At 37.4% G+C, this 20,164-nt stretch overlaps 1 protein-coding gene across 2 annotated transcripts in view; it reads right to left on the minus strand.

Annotated features, from left to right (window-relative positions):
* Window positions 1-6,911: 6,911 nt before the first annotated feature.
* The window catches only part of LOC106882708 (transmembrane 9 superfamily member 3), a 53,936-nt gene continuing 40,683 nt past the window's right edge, over window positions 6,912-20,164 (minus strand). The window contains exons 9-15 of one of the 2 annotated variants that reach the window (XR_016243025.1): window positions 18,844-18,974; window positions 18,189-18,328; window positions 16,719-16,787; window positions 16,077-16,223; window positions 11,036-12,064; window positions 9,698-10,390; window positions 6,912-7,735 (exon numbers count right to left, since the gene is read on the minus strand). Coding sequence is in view for 1 of the 2 variants with exons in the window: in XM_014933472.3 (XP_014788958.1) it covers window positions 7,668-7,735; window positions 9,698-9,774; window positions 11,981-12,064; window positions 16,077-16,223; window positions 16,719-16,787; window positions 18,189-18,328; window positions 18,844-18,974 (716 nt within the window). In the remaining variant the exon portion in view is untranslated. The remainder of the gene's footprint in view (window positions 7,736-9,697; window positions 10,391-11,035; window positions 12,065-16,076; window positions 16,224-16,718; window positions 16,788-18,188; window positions 18,329-18,843; window positions 18,975-20,164) is intronic. The other variant, XM_014933472.3, reaches the window with a different exon arrangement.

The raw sequence follows: 20,164 nt of genomic DNA on the forward strand, positions 1-20,164 counted from the left end.
AAGCAGTTGAGAGATAGGACAAGTTCGGCCAGACGAATGAGTGTGGAGGTGTCGGGTTGTGGGTTGGGGCGTTGGTCTAGAAAAAACTTCAGGGCACACAGCCCCTCGTCGTGGGGGATCACTGTATAGAGGCTCTGGATGTCTAGAGTGAAGAGAAGCTTAGAAGGGCCGGGAGGGAAAGAGAAAGAGTTGAATAGACGAAGCGCGTGGTTAGTGTCATGAATGTGGGAAGGGAGAGAAGCCACTAGGGGGGCGAGGACCCGGTCTAGGTATTTTGAGATAAGCTCGGTGGGGCAGTTGCAGGCGGAGACGATGGGGCGGCCAGGGTTGTTCGGTTTATGGATCTTGGGGAGGGAGTAAATGGTGGGGGTGCGTGGGGTGCGAACAATAAGGTTGGAGGCGGTGGCGGGGAGATGGGAGGAGAGGATGAGGTCATGGATAGTGGAGGACACAGTCTGTTGGTAGCTGGGCGTGGGGTCGGAGGGCAGAGGGCGGTAGAATGAGGTATCTCGAAGTTGACGGAGAGCCTCGGCCTCGTAGAGGTCCGCGCGCCATACTACCACGGCTCCACCCTTATCAGCCGGTTTTATGATGATGTCCGTGCGGCGTCGGAGGGATCGAAGGGCCGAGAGTTCGGCTGGGGAGATGTTGAGTCGAGATGGACGCCTGGAAAAGTTAAACCGGCCCACAGCGCGTTGGCAGGCGCCCGCGAAAAGATCAACTGCCTGGAACTGGCCAGGAGCAGGCGTCCACTGGGATGGTCGTCGGCCCAGGTCAGTGAAGCAGTCCTCGTTGGGTGCGGGTGGTGTGTTATGGAAAAGCGCACCCAACCTAACGCGGCGCACAAAGCTGTGGACATCAGCACGGGTTTGAAATTCCTTGCAGGATGGAGTGAGTGGGATGAAGCGCAGACCCCTATTGAGGACGGAGCGCTCCGCCTCAGAGAGAGGAAGATCTGGGGGAATGGTAACGACAGGCTGAAGTGGAGAAGGGGTGGGTGGAATAGAAGTAGGAGGGGATGAAGTAGGGTTAGGAGGGGCGGTCGGGATGGTGGAGGGCTGGGAGGGAGGGGGTGGAGTGTGTGTGGGAGAGGCAGGGTGGTTGGGTGTGGGTGGGGAATGCACATCAGGGAGGGAGAAGGGTGGTGGAGGGGTTGGGGTAGTGGCATCGGGTGTAGAGGAATGGAGGAGTGAGTGAAGTTTGCGGAGCTTAGTGTCGGTAAGAAATGCATGAAAGAGATGATTAAGGTGAATGATAAAGCGCAATGTATTGTGAGCATGGGAGGGTGACAGAGAGGAGAAAAATATGGAAAAGGCTGGAGGAAGAAGGCGGTCGATAGTGTGGATTTTAGAGAGATTGGAGCGAATGGTGGCCCGCATAAGGCGGTAGGATGTGGTGCGGAGTATGGGTAGAATGGTGGTAGAGGAGTGGAGAGTGGGGTGGAAATGGAGGCGGAAACCCTTAGGGATGAGGCGGTGATGTAAGCAGCGACTGAGAAACGTAATATGACTAGAGAAACGAGTCTTCTTGAATATGAGTAAGGAGAGTCGTATAGTAGGTTGAAAGTATAGAGAGGGAAGTGTGCGGAGGTATAGTTTTAGGCGGTTGTGGAGAGTGAGTTGGAAAGATTTGTAGTCAGGCATGATGGAACGAGAGAGAAAAGAAAATTAGACGTGGGAAGGAGAATTACAAAAGGTGTGGTGGAAAAAAAACAAGCGTGATGAGAAAATTGGACGTGGAAAAAAGGAAAAAAAGAAAAAAAGGGGGGAAAAAAACTGGAAAAAAAACTTTTTTAACAGGTGTGGGGGAATAAAATAAAGGCATGAGGAGAAAAAACGAAAAAGGGGTTGTGAGAAGAAAATATATGGGAGATGGGAGAAAAAAACAAAGCAAAAAGGAAGATGGGACAATAGGGAGAAATGGGGTGACAGGGAGAGGAGAAAAGAAAGGGAGGGAGAAGACTTATTTATTTATATATTAGGAAGGGCATCCAGCTGTAGAAACTCTGCCAAATCAGACTGGAGCCTGGTGTTGCCATCCGGTTTCACCAGTCCTCAGTCAAATCGTCCAACCCATGCTAGCATGGAAAGCGGACGTTAAACGATTTATATATATATATATATATACTTATTTATATATATATACTTTATATATATATACTTATTTATGTTTATATATATATATACTTATTTATATTTATACTTATTTATATTTATATATATATATACTTATTTATATTTATATATATATATATATACTTATTTATTTATATATATATATATACTTATTTATTTATATATATATATATACTTATTTATATATATATATACTTATTTATATATATATATATATACTTTATATATATATATATACTTATTTATATATATATAGTATAGATATATATATAGATATATGTATTTATATATATATATAGATATATGTATTTATATATATATATAGATATATGTATTTATATATATATATAGATATATATACTTATATATATAGATATATATACTTATATATATAGATATATATACTTATATATATAGATATATATACTTATATATATAGATATATATACTTATATATATAGATATATATACTTATATATATAGATAGATATTTATATATAGTATAGATATATATATATTTATATAAATTTTATATTTATTTATATATATATATATACTTATATATAGTATAGATATATATATTTATTTTTATATATATTTATTTGTGCTTCAGCCAAGTGGCTACGGTCATGCTGGTGCACCACCGTAATTTTCCACGTTCCTTGCATGGCTCTTTATATATATATTTATATTTACATGTATTTATCTCTGAGTGGTTGGCGTTAGGAAGGGCATCCAGCTGTAGAAACTCTGCCAAACCAGACTGGAGCTTGGTGTTGCCATCCGGTTTCACCAGTCCTCAGTCAAATCGTCCAACCCATGGTAGCATGGAAAGCGGACGTTAAACAATGTATTTATATATATATATTTATTTATATATATCTATTTATTTATATATATCTATATATCTATTTATTTGTTTATTTATTTATATAATGTCCCTGTTAAATCCACACCCATTGCCTCCCAATGCTCTCGTCAGTATCACTTACCGTCTCTTCCAGTTGTCTGTAACGAAAAATGACATTGGATTTTTTCCCCATCTTCAGCATCATGTTGCTTGTGTAACGAAGGATATTGGACCTAGCCATATTCACATACGCCTTAGCTCCCTCATTATAATTTCACTTCTTTCGGCCACCATCACCGAACATGTGTCAGGATTCTTGGCATCCAGAATATTCTAACATATCCTTTTCTGTTCAGTCATCACTAGTGACATTCATGTCCACCTCTACAGCCATCCCTCACTGCAATCACTGATATTCGCTAGTTTCTTTCACCTGCTTACAGAGTAAGTCTAAAAACTCCACCGATGCTATGATCAAGTTCACGCACTACACTTTACTAAGCGGTTGGTGAATGAGCGAAGACAACGTTGGTAAGATATGCCGTTTTGTCTAACTTCTCTGGCGCCACGATAAAATGTACTCGGACCACTCAGAAAAGTAGTTGGTGTTACGAAGGGTGTCCAGTCATAGAAATCATGTCAAAAATTAAACCTCTGCCTGAAAACATGGTCCCCCAAACCATCACTGAATGGTGAGTGGTGAAGGGCAGCAGTAACATTAAATAGCAACTACATGACGATCTATCTAGGTCATGCTAAGATAAGAAGTGGATGTAAAATGTTGTTGATGATGATGATGATGATTGCGGTGTTCATACTCACCTCGTTTATCAAAACCAATAAACATCTATTGCTATTCAAAGTGAAATCAGGATCAGTCAATACTCCTCATCGGAATTACACAAAACCACATGTAACATTTGAGTGATTTTTGTCGATTTTTCTTTTTTTTATAATATTTTTTAATCACTATTTTGTTACAAAACCCAAGAAGTCAACCAAAACTGATTTATCTTCAACATCAGATCACACACACACACACACACACAGATGAATGACCCAAGATCTGAGAGAGAGAGAAAAAAAGAAAACATGCGGCACATTATAACTCAATACAAACATGCATACAAATCAGAAAAGCAAAAGGAAATGAACACACATATTCTTTATCGGTTAATAAGGCTACTATCGGTTTCCTGTCATCAGAAATTTCTCAACAATTATCAAGTCTGTCACAAAGATCGCTGGGACTCGTCTCCAAGATGGAGATGAGTACCAACAAGAAATTTTTCCTGACATGAAACCAATCGTAGCCATAGTGACCCACATATAAAGAATATTTATCCACCAATGCAGTGTTGAGCACTCATTCTAACTGTTCAATATTAGCATATATATATATATATATATATATATATATATATATACACAAATCACATCAATAAAAAAAAAACTATCAATACTTTAATATAGTATACATTGTTTTGTTGTTCTTTCTTCATTTTTATTGAAATATTTATAGGTTTATTTTTTGACTTTGTCTTGACCATTCCTTAGCCGCCCACCGAGCAACTCGAACTTTTAAAACCTCACTTTTAAACTGTCTCTTTTAAGCAAGTTGAAAAGGAGAAGCTATTTCCAAACTTCCCAGCTTCCAGAATAAAGGACAGAAATTTAGATTAAAAACAAGTTCAACATACTTCCAAATACCAAAAACACACATATACACAGTGATGTAGACAATCATACACACAGGTACATTTATATACATACATATGTAGTCAAATATATGTGCATATGTACATATGTGTATATATACTTGTAAATATGTATAAGCATATACACATTTACACATGTATATATTTTCAAATATGTGTATGTATATATATAATATATACGACTACATGTATACATACTATGTATGTGTGTGAGTATGTATATATATACACACACATGCATGCACAACATAAGAGAGAGAGTGTGTGTGATTGCATGAATGTGTCTGAGCAAATAGTGAGAAAAAGTTGATATCTACATTTAATGCTTGATGGACATCCACTAGCAAATCCACTAATAAACTGTTTTCACTTCATCCCAAAAAATAATGCTACGTTCAGCCAACAAGAAACTTTCTCCTACACCTATCAACTACCTACACTTGCTAAAGCAGTGAAATCTACCCAGACAGCCACTTCAGAGTGTTTCCATTTACCCCCACCCAAATCAACATTCTTCATAACAAATGCTTTTTTTTGTTTGTTTTTTCATTTGTTTTTGACAGTTTTTCTGCTTTGAACTCATAGGTAGAGATTAGAAGAAAAAAGAAATTATCATAGATAAGGGCTTAACTTTATTGTTATCTGCCCTCATTGTAACTAACTATGGCTTTATACATAAGATTTGTCAGTGATATGATGTTAAAAAATAAAAAAACAATTTGCTGTTTCGATAATTTTGCAGAATGGACAAATAGTTAGAAAGAAATTCCACCCAATAATATGGGGGTGGAAATCTAAATCTAAAGAAAACTAGCCATAAAGCTTGGCTATTTCTGTACCAATTCTAACCTCAATACATTTCAGATTTCATTAAGTCATAATTATCATAATTTATTGTGTATATATACTTTTTTTTTTTAAGTAGGGAAAATCAACTGCTAATTAAGAAGCTAGAAACAGACTGGTTTTGTTTCAAGATAACACAAATACATATCTACTAAGCCAGAACAAATTTTTTGTCTTGATTGGCTAAAAAAAAAAGAAAAAAAATCACCTCAGCCCCTCACTCTGCACTGAATAAGAGACAATAGCTTTGTTTTACTCTTTAAACTAGTAAATCTTAAGAAAAAAAAATAATAAAATAAAATAATTTTGAAAGTAAGAACAAAAACTTAATAGTTTAAATGTTACATTTTTTTCATTTTGTTTTGTTTTTAATATGAGAAGGATAAAGCTTTGGCATAACAAAATACAAGGATAGAAGTCAGAAGCTGCTAGGAACCAACCTACATGCTTTTATATATATATATATATATATATATATAGAAGTCTGAGACCTGGCAGAACCTAACTTACAAAACACACTAAATTTTAAATATCTTCTACTAAGTTTTCTTCTATTTGCTTTTTGGTCCCCAAGAAGTAACCATGGTAACAATGTTAGAGATTATGACTTGCACACACAGTCCTGGAACATTGAAAAAAAAATGCTACAAGGGAAGGAAGGCAACTGAAAAAAAATCCCAAAAACTATTTAATGACACGAAGATGTTTCACATTCTCACCCTTTCAATAAAAAAAAAAGGAGGTAAAATATACGGGAAAAAAAAAACCATTTTTAAAATATAACAAAAAATAAAATAACAAACAGCAGGCAAAGATGGACTTTGCTGGTTTACAAAAACAGAAGAATGCAGCTGTGATTCCATACCATGTCTTATTAAAAAATAAAGTCTTAAAAAAAAAAACCCCAAAAAACAAAATGTGTGCTGCTGCTCGTAGGAACATTGATGGAAATAAAAGAGAGTCTCAGAACTAAGAGGAAGCAGGTTAGACAGAGAAAAAGAGGTTAATGACCTTGACAGATAACTGATGTTGCCGAAATACAAATTACCCCAAAAAGATAATTGAAAAAAAAAAAGCAATCAACAAGTTGTTCCAATTAATTAATCAATAAATTAATTAAAGTTAAGTGTAGAAAACTGTTGTTGATTTTTTAACCAAAAGAAATATAAATATATAATGTGTATATATAATACATATAGATATATTATATGTATATGTATATATATACACATATATATATACACATACATGTATCTCAAATGCACCCAAAAAGAAACTGCTATACATATACACCACAACCAAACTTCTGTTCCCTTGAAATACTTCTTCCTTTTAACAGGCAATCATTATTATTATTATTAATTTTTTTTTTTTGTAATTTTTATTTTTACATTTTTTGTTTATCTCTGAAACAGTTCAATCCATTTCGTAAAGTGATGCATCAATGTGTGTATATATATATATATATGTATATATATATGAGGGGTGGTAGTTGTAGTAGAAAGAATTGAGTAAACCTACTTCCATATATCATCAGGTAGTCCAAAACAAAAAACAGGTGAACTGTGTTGATGGTCAGTGGCCACAATAGCAGAAAGTCAGTCAAATTTACTCCCTGACACATCAGTGCTTTTCATCTTCCATTTTATTGCAGTTTCGTAATTTGTTTTCCAATCCAAATATTTCTTCAAATATTTTTGTTTTTTAAATTTATCTCAATTTTTGCTTTTTTCCTTTCTGTTATATTGATTAGGAACTTTTTCTTTTTTTTTTTCCTGTGTTCATTTACACTTGTATGTGTGTGTGTGCGCATGAATGTGTTTGCGTGAATGTATGCATGCAGTGTTTCCTTTCTTTCTTTAATCAACATATTTTATTTTTGCTGTTTCTCACTTTTGTTCTCAATGTTCAAAAAAAAAAAAAAAAAATGAAAATTCAGAGTTGGGAGACAAAGAGAGGATGATGCTACAGCTGCTACAGCTGGCCTGTAGCTACTGCCATTGTGGCCTTATTTACAACATATCTTTGTGGATCCTAAGAGTCCCATCACAAAGACATTTTTTTTTATTTACTATATTCTTACTTGTTTTATTTCTTTCTTTCACTGCCCACATCACTTTAGTCAATTTTTACAGTAGAATAGATCTTTCTCACAAAATAACTGGTGCCTATATACCCAAATGTACCTGAAAAGAGAGAAGTGATGTTTTAGACACACACAAACAACATATCTTTAATAAGACAAAAAAGGCAGAATTCTGCTTTAAGAATATAAACTCCCCATAACTTTTTTAGTTTGCAAAATTTTCAGAAAGTCTTTGCAAATTTGTGTTCGACACACGAGAATTCATATGACTATGAAAGAAACAAAAAAGGAATTTTTGTGTGATTTAAGGGATATTTGGCTTGTTACTTTTAGTACCTCTTATGACTACCTCATAACATTCTTGCTTGTCTGTCAATCTGATACAGTTCTATATTTAAGAGATGAGGGATTATGTACATTTACATTTGATGGCTATTTTTCTTCATCTGTTTGTTGTTAACATGTTTTGGCTGATATACCTGCCAGCCTTCATCAGGTGTCTTGGGGAAATTTCAAACCTGGGTTCTCATTCCTAAGGTATTTTTCGATAATAATATTAATAACATCAAAAAGTACCTTAGGAATGAGAACCCTGATGAAGACTGGAGGGTATATCAGCCAAAGCATTGTGTTAACAACAAACAAGATGAGGACAAATATCCGTCAAATGCAAATAATAATGTATTGATGTTTTTCAATATCTTTTTTCCCATAAACACATTTAATGGTCTATTGCTGGAATTTAAGCCAAAATTTCAGACTGTCCATATTTTAAACTATGATTTTTAAGAAAAAGATTAAAAAAAAATTTTTTTCTTTCATAGTCGTATGAATTCCCATGTGTAGAACACCAATTCACAAAAATTGTTTGAAAATTCCAAAAAATAAACAAGTCATTGGTGGGGGTTATAGGGATGCTTAAAGCAGAATTCTGCCAACAAAACTTTTTGATACTTGGGGTTCAGGGACAAGTTTCCAAATTCAAAACACAGTCAAGTCAACAAAACAGTAAGCTTCTGACATGTGACACAGCAGTATTATGTGTTCTTTGGTTAGTTTTTTTTTTTTTTTTATGTAACCCTGAGCCAGCACAGATCAAGCAGACCTACAATCAAAGATATTCTAATCAAGACCATCCCATCATTTTTATATGGGATGAAGGGTTTGGCAGGATCTGATGGGCCCAAGGATTGCATCAAGTACCAATGGCTACTTTGGAATGATTTCAACAGTCGGATGCCCTTTGTAACATCAACAGCATTTTTGCTTTTTTGCTTTTGCGTACCACCAACACCAGTGAAGCGACCATGCAGCTTGCATGACTACAAGCCCCATGGAGAGGGGATAGTAACCGTATGCAAAGAGATAAAGAGCAGAGAGGTAAAATATAAAAGAGAGGGGCCAGAGCAAAACCGGCTTCTTGCTGCAGAGGATCTTCACGACTCCTCACATTTTAGAAGAGAGAATAGACGTGATCAGATGGAGCTGCAAAGCATCATTTAAATGAATCTGCATTGAGCATAGTGACAGGTTCAACTATTCTTTAGCATACACAGAACTGTATAAACTGCTTTTAGATAATGCTTTGTTTTTTTATTTATATCTATATATATATATATATATATATATACACACACATATATATGGATAAATGATAGGAAATGGAATTCTTTTACTTGTTTCAGTCATTTGACTGAGGCCAAAAACGTTAGCACACCGGACGAAATGCTTAGTGGTATTCTGAGTTCAAATCCCACTGAGGTCGACTTTGCCTTTCATCCTTTCGAGGCTGATAAATTAAGTACCAGTTGCGTACTGGGGTTGATTCTAATCGACTGGCCTCCTCCCGCAAAATTTCAGGCCTTGTGCCTAGAGTAGAAAAGATTTGACTGTAGCCATTCCGGAGCACCACCTTAAGAAGAATTTTGTTTACCTTAATTTTGAAGAATAAAAGCTGTATAAAAAAGCCGCATTATTTATGGGATGACCCAATATCTACACACAATACTCATCACACATTCCCCATACAGTAAAACACAGGAATAGCAAAAGCAGTACTTACCACACATAATCCCTAGTGCTAAACTGAACAGTGCCATGTAGCCAAAGTAAAAAGTTGTCTGGAACAATCCATACATCCTGAAGAGATAAAATTCTATGGTAAAACAGCAGTAATTCCATTTATCAATATAAATTATCAGGAATGCTATAGACTCACCCAGCAGGTTATACATGAACCAGACCCCTCTCCTCAACCCTTTCATTACTATATTTCTAAGTAAAACACAACCCCTTATAAGTTTCAATTAAACTATAAAATAATCATAAATTTAGACTGGTTTCATTAAACAACTGTAATTTTTTAATGTGATTTTTGGAACACAATTGAAGAAAAGGTTCTTAGTTCAATTGCATAACTTTTGTCTCATAGTGACTCTAATTACAGGTGTAAATACAAGTAAACAACATGCTATCTTTTTTCTCGGTTTGTTTCCATAGTGATTGCTTCAAATAAGCTTACATTTGCTTGATTTTTCCATATCTTCCATCAAAAGGCCCCCAAATTCAGAATCACTGCTTGATAGCATGAAACTGTTGTCCATTTTAAAAGTTGAAAAAAAAGTCACCGAAGAAAAAATGTGGAAAAAAAAAATTTCCCAAAATTCGCAGAGCTAAGATGTCACATCAAACAATTTTAGATACTGTAACTTGACTATTTACAAAGCGAAATCACATGTTTTCACGAATAGAAAAGCTGAACATTAGAAGCATCAGTTGTGGCGTGCAAGAGAGACGATTGCGCTGGTATGGACATGTGGTGAGAATGGAGGAGGATAGCTGCGTGAAAAAGTGCCACACCCTAACAGTTGAGGGAACCCGTGGAAGAGGTAGGCCCAGGAAGACCTGGGCTGAGGTGGTGAGGCAAGACCTTCGTACATTGGGCCTCACCGAGGCGATGACTACGGACCGAGACCTTTGGAAATGGGCTGTGCGTGAGAAGACCCGGCAAGCCAAGTAAGATCGTTGCCAGTGCCCCTGGACTGGTTCTTGTGCGGGTGGCACATGAGATGCACCATTTTGAGCGTGGCCGTTGCCAGTACCGCCTGACTGGCTCCTGTAGGATTTTCGAGCGAGATCGTTGCCAGTGCCCCTGGACTGGCTTGTGCGGGTGGCACATAAAAGACACCATTTCGAGAGTGGCCGTTTTCGTGCGGGTGACACGTAAAAGCACCCACTACACTCTCTGAGTGGTTGGCGTTAGGAAGGGCATCCAGCTGTAGAAACTCTGCCAAATCAGACTGGAGCCTGGTGTTGCCATCCGGTTTCACCAGTCCTCAGTCAAATCGTCCAACCCATGCTAGCATGGAAAGCGGACGTTAAACGATGATGATGATGATACTAACGAGATTTGTGTTGAAATTCACATTTAAATATCAATGAGCTCCGGTGGCTTCGGCAGAGTTGGTTGTTTGTGCCAAAAAATTTTTCAGCTGGCTGCAGCCGGGTCAGTAACAAAAGGGCTAAGGGTTATTTCAACCTTAGGCAGGGTAAGTGCTTCACATGACATCAAGGCATGCCCACATATCAGTGGATCTATGCAACCCATATCTAGAGGCCAGCCTTTCCACAAGTCTTGTATGTTTTAGCCAGAGAAACATCTAGCATCTGACCCGCATCTGCAACCCTTCACAGGTACTACCAACTCAGGCCAGAGTGGAATTGGGAGTAGTGGTAACTAAGGGGCAACTCAGTGCTCCCTAAAACTCATCAGCCAAGATGAAGCTCCATTGGATACAGTTTAGTGTGTTACCCAAGACAACATTTGCATATACATATGCACACATAAATACACACACACACACACACACACACACACACACACACACACACACACACATATATATATGTATTCATACAAACACACACATATATACAATTACACACATATACACACACATATATGCACATATACACACATACATATACACACACACATATATACACACTTATATACATGCACACACATACATACACACGTTTCAATGGTGTCTGCATGCATGTAGGCACTGCATGGAAAGAGCATCAGAGTTATGTTAAACATGCCCAAATGACTTCAAACTGTCGTTTTTCTTATCCCCAAATCTAATCCTAATCTCCAAAAGTAAATATTCCTACCCAATAATAGAATGTCCATGATATAGAGTGATTATGATAAAAGTCAGTGTTTGTTATTCCCAATCATTTTTAATTGACTGAATTAAACGACAAAGGATTCGTTATTCAGACAGCAAATATTCAGACAACAACAATATGAAAAGGGAAAGAGAGGAAACAGCATACTTACTTTGTTTTGAAAAAGAAATAGTAAAAAGAGTAGAGATAAACATAACTTGATGTAGAAGCCCCAGCCAGAAAACTGGTCCACTGCCTGCAATACACAAACATTATTAGTATTATTAGCTGGCCCCGTACAGCCAAAAATTACAGTCAATTGTAGTATTCTATATATAAATAAGGTACATAATCACAGATACAAACAATCACATACTTTTCTTGTACACACACACACACACACATACACGCTGTTTGATTTTTCTTTTCAGCATTGAATGTTCACCATCCCACCTCCAGTTTGATATCACCCCTTCCTTTCTTATTCATATGTGCCCATGCAGGTGGCATGTAAAAAAACACCTTTTTGAGCGCGGCCGTTGCCAGTACCGTGTGACTGGCCCTCGTGCCGGTGACACGTAAAAGCACCCACTACACTCTTGGAGTAGTTGGCGTTAAGAAGGGCATCCAGCTGTAGAAACTCTGCCAGATCAGATTGGAGCCTGGTGCAGCCTTCTGGCTTACCAGTCCTCAGTCAAATCGTCCAACCCATGCTAGCATGGAAAGCGGATGTTAAACAATGATGATGATGTTGTGACGGAGAAAGACACATGAGTATTATTATAGTAGATTGTTTCATTATGAATAAGCGCAGTCATACACAGTGCCATCACTTCCGGAATAAGATATATGGTACTTTGGAAGAATTTCTTTAGTGCCATGTAAAGGCATCTGTGCTGGCACTATGTAAAAAGCTCCCATGCCGGCATCATGTGTAGCACCTGTACTGGCGCCATGCACAAAGGAGCCATGCTGGTGCCACATTAAAAGCACCCAGTGCACCTTGAGAAGTGGATGGTGTTAGGAAAGGCATCCAGCTGTAGAAAGCAGACAATTGGAGCCTGGTGCAGTTCTCTGGCTTGACAGCATCTGTCAAACCATCCAGTCCATGCCAGAATGGACAACAGACAGATGATGATGATGTGTATCGTTTCTAGGTAACTGGATATATTTCCTCATTAATCAGATCATCTGCCATCAACAGATTTCATGATCAACATCAATCAATATGTGATCATGCTGATTGCCGAGCATTCGTAATATAAAATAAACTAGGTAAGTATTGCTGAGTCGTTAAAATGAATGCATAGCTATCATTTAGTTTATCCAACATTTCAACCACAGGGATTTGGGTTCGATCCCATGTTCAGTTCCTTGGACAAATGTAGTCTCCCATAATCTTGCATTAACCAATACACTGTGAGTGAAATATGTAAACGGAAACTGGGTGGAAGCATGTGTGTGTAGGTTAATGGTTTTGTTTTTTGTCAATGTTTGGGAAAATGCCAACAAGAAACGAAAGTTTAAAAAAAAGCACAAATTGTCAAAAATAAACCAGTGATTGATCCAATGGAAGCCTGACCAACAATGTGGTTCTTAACTAACTGTGATATAACATTAGAAAAAAAATATGTAACAGTTAAAATATAAACAATTGCAGTGTGGAAAGTGTTTATAAGCCATTTAAGAAACACAAAAACCGTTAGATTCACTTCAACATTTAAATTTAATTTGCCAAAATATTTTTGTCGCTTTGAAACCGTGACCTGTTCATTGAACAAATTTCATGCTGCACAAAAATATTTTGGCAAATTAAATTTAAATGCTCAAGTGTTTTTAATGTTGTGTGTTTTTAAATGGCTTATAAACACCTTCCACACTGCAATTGTTTTTGTTTCAGCACACAATCTCAGATCAGGTCACTTGCTATGCAAGTACATCTCCATAAAGTTTAAATATAACTATATTTAAAAACGTTTTGCACAAAACTTTTTACACACACTAACACACAATCTCTTCAAATACACACACACACACACACACACACATACACACAGGTACTGAAAATAAAATCCACTAATCTTTGGGGGGGGGAGGGGCTCACCAGTAGTTACCTTAATGTATAGATAGACAAAAGAAACAATAAAATTTATGTTCATATAAAGTGAGGAAGTGTATGGCTCACAAATTTATTTCTCTTACTAATTTTATTAGTTTATGATTGGGAGCAAAAGAATTGTTATGCAACTGAGGAGATTAGCGGAGATTGCTGGAATAACTCAAAATAATTTTCAGGGGTAGCATTGTGCAGAGATAAATGTCCAATCCAGATAAAACATGTCTTTTAACCACTGAACCCCCTTTAATACCAACCCACCTGAAACCATCTCTGGTTCTGCCACACAAGTTTCCTATTTTAAAGTGATCTAATTTAGAACTTCCCATCAAAATTTCATGCTAATTTATCTTCCAATCACTTGCTTAATAATGACATTTTGATAAATTCTTCATTATTACTCTTTTACTTGTTTCAGTCATTTGACTGCGGCCATGCTGGAGCACCGCCTTTAGTCGAGAAAATCGACCCCAGGACTTATTCTTTGTAAGCCTAGTACTTATTCCATCAGTCTCTTTTGCTGAACCGCTAAGTTATGGGGACATAAACACACCAGCACATCGGTTGTCAAATGATGTTGGGGGGACAAACACAGACACACAAACACATGACGGGCTTCTTTCAGTTTCCGTCTACCAAATCCACTCACAAGGCTTTGGTCGGCCCGAGGCTATAGTACAAGACACTTGCCCAAGGTGCCACGCAGTGGGACTGAACCCGGAACCATGTGGTTGGTAAGCAAGCTAATGTATTTAAACACAAATATGCTCACAAAAAGGGCTAAGCAAATATAGAAAAATTGACGTATACACTAACTCCACAAATCAATATGGCTCATATTTTATTTACAATCTCGATAGCTTTAATTGAATAGTTCTGTAAATTTTGTACGAGGGAAAGGGGGTTATACCATGTTTTTCACTTCAGTTATTTTTTAATAACTTTCAGTGATTCGTTCTGTGGGCTAATGACCAAGCTAGGAACAAATGGTTATGTGTCTAGAAGAAAAGAGCCCCCAACAATAGATGTGGCAATATATCAATCCAAAGGCCTGTGTCCAACCCACAGAGCTAGATTTTTGTACATCTGAACAATATTCACATTAGTATATAATCTGGTTCAGCTTAACAATCTATACTAAGTATCAAATTTATTTTAAGCAATCAATCAATCAAACAACAGCTGAATGTGTAAAGGATTAAAATTTTTTTTTGAAATAAAAAAGCAGCTTTAAAGTGGACCACTAAAGACTTATTTTAATCAATATATTGAACACACATGGTAATTTTGCAATCCTTGATTGTCAACTTTTACTGCAAGTAGCACAAATACCCGACCACTGCCTGTGGTTATTAATTCTTCAAATAAATACCATCACATGAATTCACTATTTTTGGGAATAATTTTTTTTTTTTTTTTTAATGCTGATAATTTTTTATTGGTCCAAGAATGCGGAATTGCTACATCCAAGCCAAGCAGAAGACAGTTCAAGTTCTAGCTACACAAAAATGAGTGAAAAATTAATAACAATTACCATAATAATTTCACGTCCACTTTTTCGTGGTTGCATGAGTCAGGCAGAATTTTTGGAGGTAGATTTTCTGCAATCAGATACCCTTTTTATCACTAACACTCACCCCTTTACTTTCTGTTTTTTTTATTGTTGTTGTTTATTACAATTAGAATTAGTTGGAAGAATTTGTTGTTAATCTAAACAGCTATCTAAATTATTAGAAGTACATTTATTGTCACCAGGAAACGTTACATGGCAGCAGTGTTTCTCATAGGAGAGGCAGTTCAACCTCTGGCAGAATTGTGAAAGGATTTAAAAGAAGGGAACACAAATTGTCAATTGTAACAAAATTAAGCCAGTTGACCTCAATAAAGTTCAGAACTCTTTATAACATACCTAAAACTCAACAGCAGGTCTCTCTTCTATTAACAGCAACAAAATATACACAAAACAAAACTGGGAGATCTTTGTGAGGTGAGGTAGATTATCAAACTCATCATCATCATCAGTATTAACTGACCCCTACTCATATTTGTAGTTTCTCGTCATTTCTCTTCTACTATTATCATTATCATCAGAATATGAACCATAGGAGAGACATTCAAGGAAATGGAGAATTGATACTGGTGTGGTACTTACCATCGATAATCTTCAGCATTGAGCAGGAAATATGTACAGACAATGGTCACACAAATGGTAACAATGGCAAGGATCAGAAATACCAGTAACATAAAGCCATAGACATAATAGATCTTATAGGCCCAGAATGATGTGAAGATAAAGTACCTGAAATAGAAAGAGAACTGAGATGCAGCCAATGTTGGAATGTAATGTAAGGTTGAACATAGCAACCAAGAGGTTCTATGCTGTCTCCTGAGATAGGGGGGGGGGGCAATATTAAAGGCGAGTGGAATGGAGATGTTAACACAGGAAATACAGGTGTTCAAAGGAGACTGGAGGAAGGAGGTCACAAACAGAGAAGAATAGAGAGGGAGAAAAAGACAAGAGATAAAGGAAGAGAATGAGAGAGGAAAGATAAAATGGTGAGACAGAAAGGCAGAGAGAGATTAAGAAAGCAGAAGGGAGAAAATAGTAAGAAGAGAAAAGACCAGAGAAAATAAGAATTGTAAGGCACAATCAATGAAGGCATAAAGAGAATGCCAATTTCAAGAGCATGAGAGAGAGAGAGAGAGAGAGAGAGAAAAAAAAAAAGACGGGCAGGAACAGACATATTAAAAGGAAACATCTAAAGTCATGGTCAAAGATCAAAGAAAAACTTACATTTCAATGAAGATGGAACCAAACGGAAGAACTCCACCCAGTATAATGATCACAGCTGGTTCCATAAACCTGGATAGAAACAATAGCAGGATTGTTATTATAATAATAATAATGATGATCATCATCATCATCATCGTCTAACGTCCGCTTTCCATGCTAGCATGGGTTGGACGATTTGACTGAGGACTGGTGAAACCAGATGGCTACACCAGGCTCCAAGTGGAAATAAATTACTATTATCATTATTATTATGTAAGGTGATGAGCTGGCAGAATCATTAGCATGCTGGACGAAATGCTTAGTGGCATTTCACCAATCACTACGTTCTGAGTTCAAATTCTGCTGAGGTCAACTTTGCCTTTCATCCTTTCAAGGTTGATATATCAAGTACCAGTAAAACATTGGGGTCGATGTAATCAACTAGTCCCCTTCTACCAAATTTGATGCCTTGAGTCTCCAGTAGAAAGTATTATTATTATTATTATTATTATTAAGGTGGCAAGGTAGCAGAATCATTAGCATCTTGAATTCAAATACTGCCAAGGTTGACTTTGCCTTACATCCTTTTGGGGTCAATAAATTAAGTACCAGTGAAACACTAGGGTCAATATAATCGACTGGTCCCCTCCCTGCAAATTTTAGGATTTGTGCCTTTAGTAGAAAGGACTATTATTAATATTATTAGGGCAGTAAGCTGGCTGAATCTTTAGCATGCTTGTACATGCTACATAACCACGTCTGCACCTGGTTTTATAAACTCTGTACATACTAATGAAGCATCTGTAATATCATCATCATTTAACATCTATTTGCCATGCTGGCAGGGATTGGATGGCTTGACAAGAGCTGACAAGGCCTGTAGCTGCTCCTGGTTCCATAGTCTGTTTTGGTCTGGTTTCTACAGCTGGATGCCCTTCCTAATGCCAGCCACTTTACAGTGTAGACTGGATGCTTTGGCACCAGCATCAGTGCTTTTTATATGGCACTGTCATGATTATAACTATTTTATTTTTCAAAATTAGCTTTTGCAAAGACATGTGACATTTCTACCATTGGTAATACAGGAGAAATGGAAAGGCGCCAACTGAAATCAGAATGCTAACTGAACTTGTCAAAGGTTTACCCCAGCTCTTTAGGACTTCCTATTTTTATGAATCAAAACAGGAAATGGCAGAGATACTCATTTTCCTGACTCGAGTCAATAAAGTTACTGATTTCAGTTAATATTCTGCCTACAATGTCGGGTCGTCAGTGACTCCCCACATTCTTAACATGGCACAAAATAGGCTTGGTAAACCAGGTGTTAGAGGTATGATGCAGTTATGGTAACAAGATTTGAATCGACATCCATTTTTTTCCCCACTAACCCAGCACCTGAATCACTGAGTTTGCAAATACCTACATTGAATAAAAAAATGTTTTTAAATAAATAAGAAACTAAGTTTTTAATTTGGAGCATGGTTTACTTACCATTTCTTCTCTGGAATTGGTCTCGGCACAGCATTGATACGGCAAGGATAGTTGGGCTGTCCAGCTAAGTTCCTCCCAAGAACAGTCCCGACCAAAGTCAATGGTAAAATGACAAACAAGCAAATGCATGTTATAGCAACCTGCCAATACAAAATAAAGTAATATATGTAATGTATGTAAAGGGATGGAAGCAGAAAGAAATAGCTATAAAGAGAGGGAGGAAGAAACAGAGGGAAAGAGAGAGAGAATGACTCATTCATGTGGTGGTGGAATCCAAACACCCTCAGTGAATGGATGGTTCTAAATTCCATAAGTACGCATGCATGCTGGAGATACCAAAAACAGTGTAGCATGAACAGACAGTCATAGAAGTCGTTTGAAAGGGGCCGGATTCTAACAAGCGATGCAGACAAGTGCATTCGCAACAAAGAAAGGCTGCCGTGTTCCATGACTTTGGTGTCAACCAAATCCACTTTTCTTTACATTTTCAAAATGCATGGAGATGACTAATTCATCACCGATTTGTTTATCAATGTGTATTTTGGAGGCTATCCTCCATGGTAAATGAGGATAGATATACAGTGTTATTAGAGCAATCAGTAAGTGGACAGAAAGGAAAAGGAAAGACTAAAAACAGAGAAATGATATGACTTACCATAGTGCCAAATGGAATTGCTCTGGATGCATGGTAATAAATGGCTATGAAGTTGATGAAAAAGGCTGTACCACACACCAAAATAGGGAGGAGAAAGGCACTAAGCATCATTTGCTTGATCCATACTTTACCTAAAAGAAAATAGTTAACGATATAGTAATGTTATTATCAGTCCGAATAAGCTCCCTCAACAAATCACAGAAATTTAGTTTGATTAATTTACTACAAATGCTAGTCAAAAGGATGATTAAAAAAAAAAACAAGAATGTAAATCAGTGAGGGATACAAATTATCCTAGTATTGCCAGTGCCCCTGGACTGGCTTGTGCGGGTGGCACATAAAAGACACCATTTCGAGCGTGGCCGTTGCCAATATCGCCTGACTGGCCTTCGTGCAGGTGACACGTAAAAGCACCTACTACACTCTCTGAGTGGTTGGCATTAGGAAGGGCATCCAGCTGTAGAAACTCTGCCAAATTTAGATTGGAGGCTGGTGTTGCCATCCGGTTTCACCAGTCCTCAGTCAAATCGTCCAACCCATGCTAGCATGGAAAGCGGATGTTAAACGATGATGATGATGAAGGCTTTATTTAGTTGTTTTATGTAATTTCAACATCCAAACGTGGCCAATGCCAGTACTCACTGACTGGCTCTTGTGCTGGTGGCACATAAAAAACACAATCCAAACATGACCAATGCCCGGCTCACCTGACTGGCTCCTGTGCCGGTGAAACGTAAAAAGCACACACTACACTCTCAGAGTGGTTGGCTTTGGGAAGGGCATCCAGCTGTAGAAACATTGCCAGATCAGATTGGAGCCTAATGCTGTCGCTGGCTCTCCAGACCTCAGTCAAACCGTCCGAGCCATGCCAGCATGGAAAACAGACATTAAACGATGATGATGATGATGACTGAGTTGCTAGAATAGAGTTGTTAGAACAGGGTAGATAATAAGAAATAAGGAAGTTAGAAGGTGTGCCGATAGTTTCTGACAGCTGTTTCAAGAACAGATGCACAAATGGTGCACTTCCCAGCAAACAAAGATAAGATATTCATATAGCAGCAGTCTATACCATCTTCAGAAAGAAGAAATAAGGCAGTTCCTCAATCACTTTACAGAGTGTATTGTATGCTTTTTACATAACACCATCACCAGAGCTTTTACGTGGTGCCATCACCAGTGCTTTTTACACAGCACCATCACTAGTGCATTTAACGTGATGTCAGCACCAGAGCTTTTTACGCAGCACCATCACCAATGCTTCTAACATGGCATCATCACCAATGCTTCTAACATAGCACCATCACTTGTGCGTTTAACG

This window comes from Octopus bimaculoides, chromosome 9 (assembly GCF_046866305.1).
Source record: "Octopus bimaculoides isolate indiv1 chromosome 9, ASM4686630v1, whole genome shotgun sequence".
Classification (NCBI taxonomy): domain Eukaryota; kingdom Metazoa; phylum Mollusca; class Cephalopoda; order Octopoda; family Octopodidae; genus Octopus; species Octopus bimaculoides.